Raw genomic sequence first — 13,439 nt, 5'->3', positions numbered from 1 at the left:
TGATGTGGTTACAAAGGAACTGGATGCAAAATAATAATTTTGATATCATATATTTGTATTTCAGACAAGCTTTTGACACCGTTGCGCATGGAAGACTATTGTACAAATTGCAGCAGAATGGTATTAAGAGTAAGTTACTACAATGGATAAAAGAATGGTTGAGTGGGAGAAGATAGAGGGTGGTAATCAATGGGTGCTGCTCTTCGTGGACTAATGTTATTAGTGGAGTCCCACAGGGTTCGGTGTTGGGTCCACTGTTGTTTTGTATATTTATTAATGATATTGATGAAGGTATATCAGGCTTAATGTCGAAGTTTGCAGATGATACAAAGGATGGCAGGGTTGTTAATGACAGTAATGGCAGTGTGCTACTGCAAGAGGATCTAGATAATTTGGGCAGATAGTCTAAGAAGTGGCAACTGAATTTTATCCTTTACAAATGCAAAGTACTGCATATGGGTAGAAGTAACTCCAGGGAAACGTACCAACTGTGTGGTACTACACTTAAGGTGGTAGAAAATGAAAGAGACCTGGGTAATTGTGCAGTCAGATATGAAGTTTTCTGAGCAATGCAGACAGGCTCCCAGGGTAGGTCATGGGGTTTTGTCAATGATATATAGGAATTTTGCAAGCAGGGAAAAGGTGATTGTCCCTCTGTATAAGGCAATGGTCAGGCCACGCCTTGAGTACTGCGTACAGGTCTGGAGGCCTCATTTTAGGAAGGATGTAGATTTCCTTGAGCGTGTACAGAGAATGGCAACAAGATTGGTGAGGGGAATGAAGGGATTCTCATACCAAGAGAGGCTTAAGTTCTGCAAATTGCAGTGGCTGGAGACTAGGCACCTGCGCAGTGATCTGATTGAGGTGTATAAGGCCTTGAATGGGTTGGGCACGCTGAATTCTGATGGGATCCTTCCACTTGTTTAGATTACGAACCTAAGGGGGCATAAATTCTAATTAAGAAAAGACAGATGTAGAATAGATGTGCGGAAATTTGCCTTTAGCCAGCAGGTGGTTAATTGCTGGAACAAACTTCCATCTGTCGTTGTGGAAGTTGATAGGTTGAATAAATTTAAGGAGGAACTGGACAGGCATATGGAAGAAATGGTGTGGTTTTTTTTTTTTTTTTTTTTTTTTGGCTGATGTTGCATAAGCTCATACACTTGCTTTCTTGCATCACATGCCACTACTACTACTACCTCGCAAAAACCCAAATTTGATACTGTAGATTATAATTTGGACTTTACTGTCATCAGGGATCCCAATGAGAGGCAAAGATTGCATTACCCATCACTATAGAGCAGTGCCCTTTCCTGGGATAGCAAGTTTTACAAATCATGAAAAAAAAAAAAAAAGTGTGTGTGTGTATATATATATCCTTAGTAAAGGGGCACGAAAATACCTTGGTCCGGCACTGCTATAGAGACTGAGATAATTCAGCATTTCATTCCACAAGACAACAGAAAGTTAACCAAATAGCACAAGACTGCACCCATCTCAAACAAGGCATTGATCAAAGGCAGTAAAGATCCTGAATAGATATGCAGAGTAAAGAATAAGTGTCGGCTTCACTGTCAACTGTGTTGCTGATATTGCAGATTGTAATTTAAACTTAATCATCATCAGTATAGTTTAAAAGTTGACCAAATTACTGTGAGACAATACTTCCAATACCCTTCAAACTTCTATAACACATACACAAGGTTTATTATAGATAGTACCCTTCCAACTGTAGTAAACCTTGTGTATGTTATGGAAGGCTGAACAACAACAGCATTTCACATGCAAAAAAAATATTAAAGACAACTTCACCAGGGCGGCGCAAAATAAGTTGAACAGTTTGTTTTCTCTATGACTTTAGAATGAAATGTAATAAATTAACTATCTAAATGGTGAATGAAAGCTTTATTCTTGGAAATTTTTTACAGCATATGTGAAAAATAATATCGGCCAAATGACCACCCCTTCTCTCGCAAATGGTGTTTTCCATGGCATTTCTCAGAGTTTCAGGAGATATTGCAGCTATCTCATGCTGGAGATAGCTGCAATATCTCTCAAACCGTAGAGGCCCTCTTTTAGGGCCTCTACGGTTTGAGGGTTATTGGCATACACCTTGAGATAGCCCCAAAGAAAAAAATGTCTGGGGCAGCCAAATCCGGTGAGCGCGGTGGCCATCTCGCATCACTATTTTTCAAAATAATGCAATTGGGAAAATGCTGCCTTAGGAGGTCCATTGTGGCTCGAGCGGTGTGAGGCGAGGCGACATCTTGTTGGAACCACATATTGTGGTCTTCTGGTAGCTGTGGCATCAAAAATTTTCAACCATTGTCCTATAGCGCGCTCTCTATTGACTGTCTGAACAACACCACCCTCATCCTCGAAGAAATAAGGTCCCATGATGTGTTTGGGTGTTATGGCACACTAAACCATTACCTTAGCTGGATGCAGTGGTCTCTGGTGAGTTATTCTTGGTTTCGCACTTTAAATCGACAGTTTTGTTTATTAACAAAGCCACTTAACTGAAAATGTGCTTCGCTGCTCATCATCAAATTTGAAATGAAATTCTCATCATTTTTTGTGAGGTTTATGAGGGCACGGTGTATTCCAGACGCACTTGCTTGCCTTTGGGATAAAGGGCTTGGACTAATTCAGCCTTGTACGGGAAGTGATGCATATCTTAAGCAAAATTTGCTGCAGCGATCAACAAGAGATCGTCATTTGAGCAGCGCATCGTCTGGTCGATGTTTGGGATTGATTTTCACATTTAAACATTGCATTTAAATTTAAATGCAATGTTTTCCATTACTCGAGTGTGTCTGGCATCAGCAACATCTGGCATGTTTTCCAGAGTGTCTGGCATCAGCAACAGTACCCCTGTCTTCAAAATTTTGAACCGCAGTATAAATTGTGTTCCTACTTGGAGCCTCCCAAATATTATAAAATTGTCTATATGCTCGTTGCATTAGAACTACTGACCGATTCCAAGAACGTTGTGACTATTTTGGTCTGCTGAGCAATTGTGTACCTATCCATAATTAAATTCTCCAAGGGTTACCGGTAAGATAAACACAAAAAATTACAAACCTAAAAAGAATTAGCATTAGTAGAGGCATATGATGCAAGAAAGCAAGCTTATGCTGCATCAGCCAAAAATAAAAAAACAAACAAAAGAAACACTTCCACTTCATCCCCCCCCGTTCGTTCGAAATACCTGTCCAGCTGAGCTTTAAATTTATTTATCAACTTCCACAACAAGGGATGGAAGTCTGTTCCACCAACCAACTACCCACTGGCTAAAGGCAAATTTCTGCACATCTATCCTACATCTGTCTTTCCTCAATTTGAATTTATGCCCTCTCAGGTGATTATTCTGAGCAAGAGGAAGAAGAATCCCATCAGCATTGAGCATGCTCAAACCATTCAAAGCTTCATACACCTATCAGATCACCTCGCTGGCCTAGTCTCCAGACACTGTAATTTGGAAAACTTAAGCCTTTCTTCGTAAGAGCAACCCTTTGTTCCATTCACTAATCTTGTTTCCCTTCTCTGTACTCGTTCCAGCAGCTCTATATCCTTCTTGAAATGAGGCCTTCAGACCTGTATACAGTACTCAAGGTGTGGCCTGACCATTGCCTTATACAAGGGAATAATCACCTCCATATCCCTGCTAGAAAAATTCCATTATCATTGACAAGACACCATGAGCTACTCTCGCAGCCCGCCTGCACTGCTCAGAGAACTTCATATCTGCCTGCACAATTACCCCCAGGTCCTTTTCATTCATTACCACAGAGTTGATACGTTGCCCTGGGGTTGCTGTTTCCCATACGTAGTACTTTACATTTGTCAATGTTAAACTTCATTTGCCACCTCTCAGCCCATCTGCTCAACCTTTCCAGATCCTGTTCCAGCAGCATAGCATCAGTAGTGCCCTTAACAACCCTGCCATCCTTTGTATCGTCTGCAAACTTGGACATTAAGCTTGATATACCATCATCAATATTATTTATAAATACAGAATATAATAATGAACCCAACACTGAACCCTGAGGGGCTCCACTAATAACATTAGTCCACGATGAGCAGTGTCCATTAATTACCACTCTCCGTCTTCTGCCACTCAACCACCCCTTTATCCATAGCATCAATTTGCCTCCAATGCCACCCTGCTCCAATTTGTGCAGCAGTATCAAAAGCCTTTCTAAGATCCAAGTATATAATATCAAAGTTATTCCCTGCATCCAGTTCTTTTGTGACTGCATCATAGTATCCAATCAAATTGGTCAGGGAAGACTTTCCCTTAACAAAACCATGTTGTGTCCGAGCTATAACTGAAGTCTTGTCTAGATGATCCTGCAGTGCCTCTTTAACCAGTGCCTCCATTAATTTTCCTGGAACAAAAGTTAAACTCACAGGTCTATAATTACTTGTGTCTGCCATCCTTTGATCCTCCTTTGTGAATTGGGGTCACATTTGCACATCTCCAGTCTAAGAGTATCTGCCTGAGTCTAAGGAAGCTCTCTTAATTATGGCTAAGGGTTTGCTTACTTCCTTTGCTGCCTCCTTTAATATAACTGGATAGATCCCATCCATCCCAGGTGCCTTTCTTGTGTTTATCTTCAACAATTTCTCCTCCACTTTACTCTCAGTTATTATAAGATTATCTGGCTTACTGCCAGAGTTGAATACACCTCTGGCATTCCCCTCGCTGAATAACTCCTCATGAGTGAATGTCGATGCAAAATATTCATTTAGTTTGTTAGCTACATGAGCAAGATCATCAACAGTTGAACCATCGATATCAAGTGGACCAATCTGATTCATCCCCTTCCTTCTAGAGTTTACATAAGTAAAGAACTCTTTGTTGTTTTTCTTTGCATCCCTTGCCAAAGATTTCTCGTAATCTGCCTTCGCCTGCCTAACCTCCTTTGTAACTTGGTTACAGATCAACTTATATCTATCATAGGCTTCTGTGTCACATGTTAATTTATATGTATCCCATGCATTTTTCTTCTCTGCCATAGGTCTCGTTAGTTCAACTGACCTCCATTTAGGCCTAAACCTTGAACAATATTTCTTAGTTGGTATGTAAAGCCTAGTAGCTTCCAAGATAAATTCTTTGAATGCTTCCTATTTTGAATTTGCTTTTGGTAACATCATCAGTTCGTCACACCGTATAGAATTTAAATACTGTCTCAGACCATTGTAGTCTGAGACATTTTTTTTTTTTTGGCTGGTGCAGCATAAGCCATAGGCTTTCTTGCACCATGTGGTCATTACTAATACTAATCGCCTTTATGAAAGCAGAAACCCTTCCCTTTACTCCTGATGGTAGTTACCTCTTTGAGTAAATCCCACTTCAACACACTGTGATCACTGCCACCTTGTGGTTCCTTTATCTGCAGATTCTTAATGCATGAAGAATCACCACTGATAATCAAATCAAGAGTATTACTCCCTCTAGTTGCCTCCCGAACATGCTGATGTGGAAAACAATCATCCAATAAATTCACAAAAGCCTTGCTAGTGTGTGAGTGACCAACCAACAAATTCAAGTTAATATCTGGGAAATTAAAATCCCCCATTATAAGACTCTCTGATTTACTTGCCCACTCTATTTCCCTGTACAGTTTCTTATTATACTCATCAGAGTCATTAGGCCTATAGCACACTCCTACTCTCAATTTTGATCTCCCAATGCTTATGTCACACCAAACTGACTCGACACTGCACTGTCCAGCGATGTCGACTGGCTTCACTTCCTTGGATTTTATGCGTTTCTTAACTAATAGCATAACCCCTCCTCCCTTCCTATTCTGTCTATCCTTTCTGTACACATTTTACTCCCCAAATTCCAGTTCTGCATTCCTTATATCTGTGTGACACCTTATGACTGTCTGAACAACACCATCATTATTCTCGAAGAAAATAAGGTCCAATGATGTGTTTGGCTGTTACGGCACACTAAACCATTACCTTAGCTGGATGCAGTGGTCTCTCTCTGGTGAGTTATTCTTGGGTTTGCACTTTAAATCGACAGTTTTGTTTATTAACAAAGCCACTTAACTGAAAATGTGCTTCGTTGCGCGTCATCAAATTTGAAATGAAATTCTCATCATTTTTTGCGAGGTTTATGAAGGCATGGGTGTATTCCAGACGAACTTGCTTGCCTTTAGGATGAAGGGCTTGGATTAATTGAGCCTTGTACAGAAAGTGATGCATGTCCTTATGCAAAATTTGCTGCAGTGACAAGAGATTGTAATTTGAGCAGCTCATAGTCTGGTTGATGTTTGGAATTGATTTGCACATTTAAACATTGCATATAAATTTAAATGCAATGTTTTCCGTTAATTGACCACTACAAGGTCTTCCAGTGTGTCTGGCATCAGCAAAAGTTCCCCTTTCTTCAAAATTTTGAACCGCAGTGTAAGTTGTATTCCTACTTGGTGCTTCCCGAATATTATAAAATTATCTATATGCTCGTTGCATTAGAACTACTGACCGATAGGTTTCCAAAAACGTTGTGACTATTTTGGTCCACTGAGCAATGGTGTACCTCTCCATAATTAAGTTCTCCAAGGGTTACCTGTAAGCTAAACACAAAAAATTACAAACCTAAAAAGAACTAAAAAAGTTATGATTTTTTTAAATGGTCAGTTTATTTTGCACCACCCTGTATATGTTGGTTATTCTCTAAAAAAAAACAACAACATGCCATTGACTTATGCACTGAAATATGGATTATTCATGAACAGGGCTAGCCTCAAAATTTGTGGGATCCTGTGCAAAACTCATACAGGATGTTTTTGTAATAGTAATTTTTTATTTTTTCAAATTTTATGGTAACTAAGAAATAATTCAATAATCTGATATTATACTGAACAAAAATTTTAAATACAAATATTATTTAATAATCAACAATATTGTTTAACAATTGCAGTCAGCTCATAAAAATAGGAACATGAATAAATAATAATAGGAACCAATAATCACACACATTTACATATTATGAAAGCAATTATTGCACACAAACATTGTTTAGATAATTACAAAATATTTCTAGTCATTGATGATGTTATCATAACCATTTTTTTTTTTTTTTTTTTTGCTACATCATTTTTGATGGAAATAATTGATAGTGAATTTAGTCTTTCCTGGAAAATGGATGATCTTAAATAATTTTTAACCATTTTTAGCTTTGAATGTGATCTTTCAGTCGATGCCACTGTAATCGGGCTTGTTAAAATCAAGCTTAAAAATAATGCAGATATTATTGAAAGTGAGTATAACATAAAAATTACATTTTTAAATAAAGTCCTATGTTCGATATCAAACCAAACATACACATTGAGAAGGAAGTATATGCTCTACTTCTAGCAATTTTCAAGTCTACTCGCACAAGTGCTCTTGGAGTGACAATAATGTGGGCAACTAGACATTAAGACAGTAGTAAGCTCGCTGATATTATTATTTAGGCCATAGTGTGGGACCCTGTTCGACAGAACCAGTTAAACATGCTTGTGGCCAGTGTTGTTCATAACCGTGGTAAAAAATTGCAACATTCGTTAAAGTTCAAACTCACCTTACAAGAAAGGAAATAATCACACATTACATTTTTACCACTGTGGACTGTTAGTATGATATGTTTTTTTTTCCCTTCATATTAAGTTTAATACAGATTGTGTTGTACAATTGTATTTTGAAAATTCTTATTTTAATTTCTTTAATTCTGACAGAGAGTGGCTTTGGTCAGTTAAAAATTAATATTCATATTCATGAAACATAAATAAATATGTTATTCACCTCTCCCTATACAATTGTCAACTATACAATTTCAGAAGTTTGAAGAATTTTGTTGTTCTTCGCATATCACTGTTTCATATAAATGCAAAAGTTTTTAATTTTTAATAGTCCAAAGCTATTATAAAATAGAAATAAAAATAAGAATTTCCAAAATCCATAATACAAAACAGTCTGTATTAACTTAAATATTTTGCAAGTTTTTATGCTGCTTTTTTTTTACAACTGTCATGTAAAGAATTTTGGAAGTTTTTTTTACCTCATTTTAAAAAACATTTTCTGTGGCATTTTAACAAGTATTGTTAGGAGACAATCAAGGCTGCTAACAGCGATGAGTTTGTGAGATGGCATCTCTCAAAGTGCAGCATGGCAATGTTTTTGACTTGCTGAGAGAGCACTTTAATACAGGAGAGTTACAAACTACCTGTTTGGAATAAGTAGATGTCTTTGAACACTGGCCAATACAAAATGCATCATACACATGCAAAGTATATAGAAACACTGAAAGAAGGAGGATTCAAATGACTTGATAGCAGACCAATTGCTTCCATTATCCTTTATACGTAACAGATTAGTGAGAGTTCTTTAAGGGAAGGAAGTGTTGTGATGCAGTCATACTAAGCATGCTATTATAAGAAAAAGTGGCATACACTATCCTTCAGAAAGTACCTGGACATGCACTTCAATAGCATGTAATCCCCCCCCCCCCGGTCATGATACAAATATTATTTAATAATCAACACATTACATCCTCCTAGGTAGGCTTTCTGCCAATAAACAGACTAAGTGGGTATAGTTCTCCATTCTTCCTGCAAAACAGTGACCAATTTGAGCTACCACCAATGTGGGATGTATTGGTCTTGCTGTCATTCAACATTCCAGTTCATCCTATCCTGTGTGTGTTCCATAGGGTTCAAATCAACTGTGTTGGCCACTCCAACTTTTATACATTCACAAACATGGGTCTGTACCAAAAAATATAGTACGAAGCATGGAATTGTCTAAAATGTTATGGTTGGTGTTGGTTTCCCATGGTGTGGTCCTAGGTTGTACCATGTGAAAGAACTCCACATCATAAATCATAACTCCCAGGATCTGCTGAACCATTTTAGTACCTGAGGCAAGAACAAAAAATTGTGCCTCCACTAAAATATTAGAAAATAAATTAATTTAAAAAAATATGACTTGTTTAAAATACATTTCTGGTACACGTTTTAATAAAAATAAAAGGATGACAAAAAATAAAATAAAAACTGTTTAAAGTGATTTTTATTCTCATAAGCAGTATTTATTATAAATATATAACAGATTTATTTATGCGTCATTTATCTCAAAAACTATTTCTTTTGGCACCTCATTCGCCTCACCCTTAGCACGGCTCTGATAACTGAACTTTGTTGTCACAGTGCACTTTGGCAGCAGATGGATCTCTGGGTATCCTCCACACCCATACATCTGATTGGAATGGGATGTAGAGATTTGTCACTCCGCAGACTAATTTACATTGCTCTTTGGTGGTGATACCATTACGCTTCCATTTCATGAAAGCACAATGGTTCATTTTGGATGGTGTTGGCTGGCGGCAATGTGATATCTAACAATAATGACCTCTCTTGGAATTGGTCAGTTTGGCTCTACATGTAAAGACATGGACAACTTACAATGACAGATGGAAGTCTGTTCCAGCAATTAACCACCCACTGGCTAAAGGCAAATTTCTGCACATCTATTCTATAACCGTCTTTCCTCAATTTGAATTTATGCCCCCTTAGGTTTGTAATCTGAGCAAGCAGAAGAATCCCATCAGAATTCAGCGTGCTCAACCCATTCAAGACCTTATACACCTCAATCAGATCTGATTGAGGTGTAAATCATGTCAGATGTTTTATTTAGAATCTCATCATTGGTGTATAGAAAATAGTATCCCTAATTTAGAGCAAAGCATATTCTAAAGAGATTTGCAAAATGCATGCAGAGTTAGTGTTAATTTCTTTATTCTAAATATAATTTACTTTTAAGTGAAAGTATTACAGCTATAACATAAAGCAGATTATTGACTACTTTTCTATTTAAACTTTTTATCTTTGCACTTTATTCTGTTAGTGGTAAGAGTACAGTGAACAATGCATAATTCAGAAATTCTATTTTAAATTTATAACACAAATAATGGTGTGTAATGCAAGCTATATTTAAAGTATTTAATAAAGGTATAAATAAACATCTGCTTTCTTAGCAGATTTTTTTTAATCATCTGTTTAAAAAACAAAAATTACAAATTTGCCTTGATTTAAAAAAAAGGGGGGGGCGAGCTTGTTGCTATATGTATTTTACTGTGATCGTAGATAAAGTTATCATTTGTGTAATGTTATCACTTTCATGAAGTTCCAATCGGCCATATACTAACGTGTAGAAAAAATGACTTTTATTGTCACTTTTTTTGCCTTATCGCAGTATACACATGTGAATTGGAGCTGATTTGTTCATATCTGGTGAGTATGGGCTTGGCACACCCAGGGTCCTTAGCTGGATATCATCATTCTTCTCTTTCTTGGTGATTCCCTTCTACTTTTGACTTCTCTCTCTCTCTCTCTCTCTCTCTCTCTCTCTTTCACACACACTCTCAGGGTAACTCAGAAAATTTTTTTTGGCTGGTGTAGCAAAAGCTTTAGGATTCCTTGCACCATATGGCTAATAATATTTAGTTACTGTTGTTGCTTCTCATGGTTGTTAGTATTGTTAATAATCTGACTGTACAGCATTGATCCTTTTCTAATTTTAAGTTTTAATATTTTCTTTGTTTTTAATGGTTTGTATGAATTTCTAGAAAAATTATGACAGTTTAATTTTTATTGATGACTTCAAATTAAAGTATTTTTTTTATGTTCTTATTTCGGCTTTACATCATTGAACAATGCTTGAACAGCATGCATTCTTGTTATCAATTAAGATTAAGCTGTGTTCTGAAGTGATCACAATAACCAGCATCCACTATTTAGTATTAGTGATATTATAATAATAAAAAAAAAAATGTAACTTCAAGTCTGAAAATTGACAAAATTCTGTTGATAAAATATGAGCAGGAAGTGATTTCTACCAAAGACTAGACTTTTTTTTTTCTGCTTTTTTTTGTGTAAAATTATGAGAAAGGATGGTGAATGTTCTGCAGAGTTAAAAAAAAAAAAAATTGAAGATATGAACATACAAAATTACACTGTATTGTTTTTATCAAATAGAATCAGGAATTTATTTTTACTACTGTTTTAGAGCCTCTAGTCAAAATATGATTTCTAAAATACACACATTTCACTATACTCCATAAATCCAGATAATGAAAATAGTGTATGATGATCAGATATCATTAGTTAACAAATTAGTATAAAATTATTTTTAAGAATTAGTATTTACACATGAATGTTCTTATCTGAGTGCACTGGTTCAGAGATTATTTTATATTTTGATTATAAAATAATCTGCACATTTTACATTTATGTTTTAAAGATAATGTTTCAGTGTAATAAGAATTGCATAGTTTTTTAAAATTGAAATACATTTTTCTTCATCCTATTCTGCTCTTATGTGTTATAAATAATTTGTTTTACTGTACAGTTACTTGCAACATCATCATAATTCCATATAATCCACTTTAACAAGAATGGCCATATGTACATAAATAAGTATGACACACTTAATTGATGAGAATGTGTTCAGTATTATAATAATACTGATCCTTTATAATGATTTTTAAGAAATTAAAAGACTATTATACTAAGTTGAAGAGATATATGCAAACTGTAACCAGTAATGCTGGTGAGGTGCCAAACTCCCACCTGCATACAAGCAAAAGAAAAGGATAAATAATTGAGTACAAGCCTACACTTACACAGTGGCATGGTTTCCTACTAAAAGTATGGTGTAACTGTAGCCAAAAACAAGACAGGAAAATGTCCAACTTGACCTAATCCATGCATGCATGGAGGCACCCACTAAAGAAGAAAAAATTAAAAAGAAATAAAGTTTGGTGGAAATTCAGTGCAGGATTAAGGCACAGTTTAGCACAGGTCTGGGGTGCCAAATTTTACAAATCATGAAAAAAACAATATATATCCTTAGTGTAAAGGGGGGCATCGAAAAATCTTTCTGCCTGGGGCACGAAAATACCTCGGTCTGGCACTGGGGAAATCACAGTGACTACTTTTTTCAAGTAGCATTGGCTTTGTGGAAATTGCCAAACTCTTCATTTCTGTTATGGCATGCTAATAGCCAAAGAACTATAGATGTCCCCAATGCAAATGCAGACATGACAACAGAAATATGAAACAACACAAACTAGATAGACTACCCAACTGACAATGCAAATAAGCCATAAAACTGAAAATTAACTAAACTTTCTTTTTAGTGGCGTGGGGCAGGTTCTCTAGCTTCTTTCTGGCAGTAATATGCCATACTTTGAGCAGGAAATATAAAATCTTGCCATTGTCTGCTCAGTTATATCTTTCTGAATTTTTTTTTTCTCTTTGCATGTATGCAGGTGGCAGTTAACATCTTGTCAGCATTACTAGTTCTTCAACATGTTATAATAGTGTTTTAATTTCACCATGTTTATTTTCAACTTTTATGGCCTTTTTATCATTAATTAAAATAAACTAAACATAATTTTTTTTTTGCATATGACACATGCAAACATGAACTCACTTAAAATTATTTACAAGTGCAGAAATTTACCATAACTGCAACACATCACAATATTATTTTAAATATTTTTGATTTTTTTGTTTAAAAGAAAAAACAAAATTAGTGAAAATTTTCATGAACAAATAAAATCAATCTTGTTTCTAGTAAACTAATTCTGTAAACATTGAGGCGTTTTCATTTAGCTGAGATAGCAGTTTGCCCTGGATTACGCATACACACTTGGCAACGAGATATTCGAGAACGCTGTATATCTGCTTTAAGGACCTGAGTGTCAGGAATTCGAAACTGTTCATGATGACTAATGGTAGCTAACCAAAAACTGTAAGCAGTTGTGTACGAATTACATCGTCCATGACCTTGACATTCGATAAAAGGGTTTGGCCGGAATTCTTTTAGACAGGAACCTGGTGAGGACAGTACCTGACCACTGCCTTCTGCTCCTGAATCTGTGTTCTGCAAAGATTAAATATGAAATTTTGATCAACAATTGAAAAAAGAAAAGATAAATAATAAATAAGTTTATAGTAACCTAATAACTATGTTGTTGTTTGAGTCAATGATAAATATATTTAATTATAGTACCATTCTTGTCAAATAAGTACTGCAGTACAAAGCGCGCTCTCTCTCTCTCTCTCTCTCTCTCTCTCTCTCTCTCTCTCTTTTGCTAGTTCTATCTACCAGTATAGGGATTTATCTACACTCCATGTATCCTGTCTAATAGTGAATATCTCCTATAAAATGCTCATCTGTAGTACCCATACATTCCTAATATTATGAGCTATAAGACTGGATCCTTCTTTCATCTATGCCATAGTCAGGTAATTAATTATTAATAGTAACCTGGCTATGGGTGAGTCTTTTTATTGCACCTCTGTACCCAGGTATGGATGTACAATAAAGCCTTTTGACACAGTTTCAAGGCTACTGTCTATCTTAATGAAAAGAGC

General features: G+C 36.1%; 1 protein-coding gene across 1 annotated transcript in view; it reads right to left on the bottom strand.

Moving 5' to 3' along the window:
• Positions 1-12,665: 12,665 nt before the first annotated feature.
• The window catches only part of LOC150080841 (uncharacterized), an 852,072-nt gene continuing 851,298 nt past the window's right edge, over positions 12,666-13,439 (bottom strand). The window contains exon 41 of the mRNA XM_090381010.1: positions 12,666-12,945. Within this exon, the coding sequence (XP_090237136.1) occupies positions 12,667-12,945 (279 nt within the window). The 3' untranslated portion in view covers position 12,666. The remainder of the gene's footprint in view (positions 12,946-13,439) is intronic.

The sequence above is a fragment of the Mastigoproctus giganteus genome, chromosome 9, assembly GCF_048544385.1.
Source record: "Mastigoproctus giganteus isolate SK-2022 chromosome 9, ASM4854438v1, whole genome shotgun sequence".
Taxonomy (NCBI): Eukaryota; Metazoa; Arthropoda; class Arachnida; order Uropygi; family Thelyphonidae; genus Mastigoproctus; species Mastigoproctus giganteus.
Note: the sequence above shows the minus strand (reverse complement) of the source record. Positions and strands in the feature narration are given on the sequence as shown.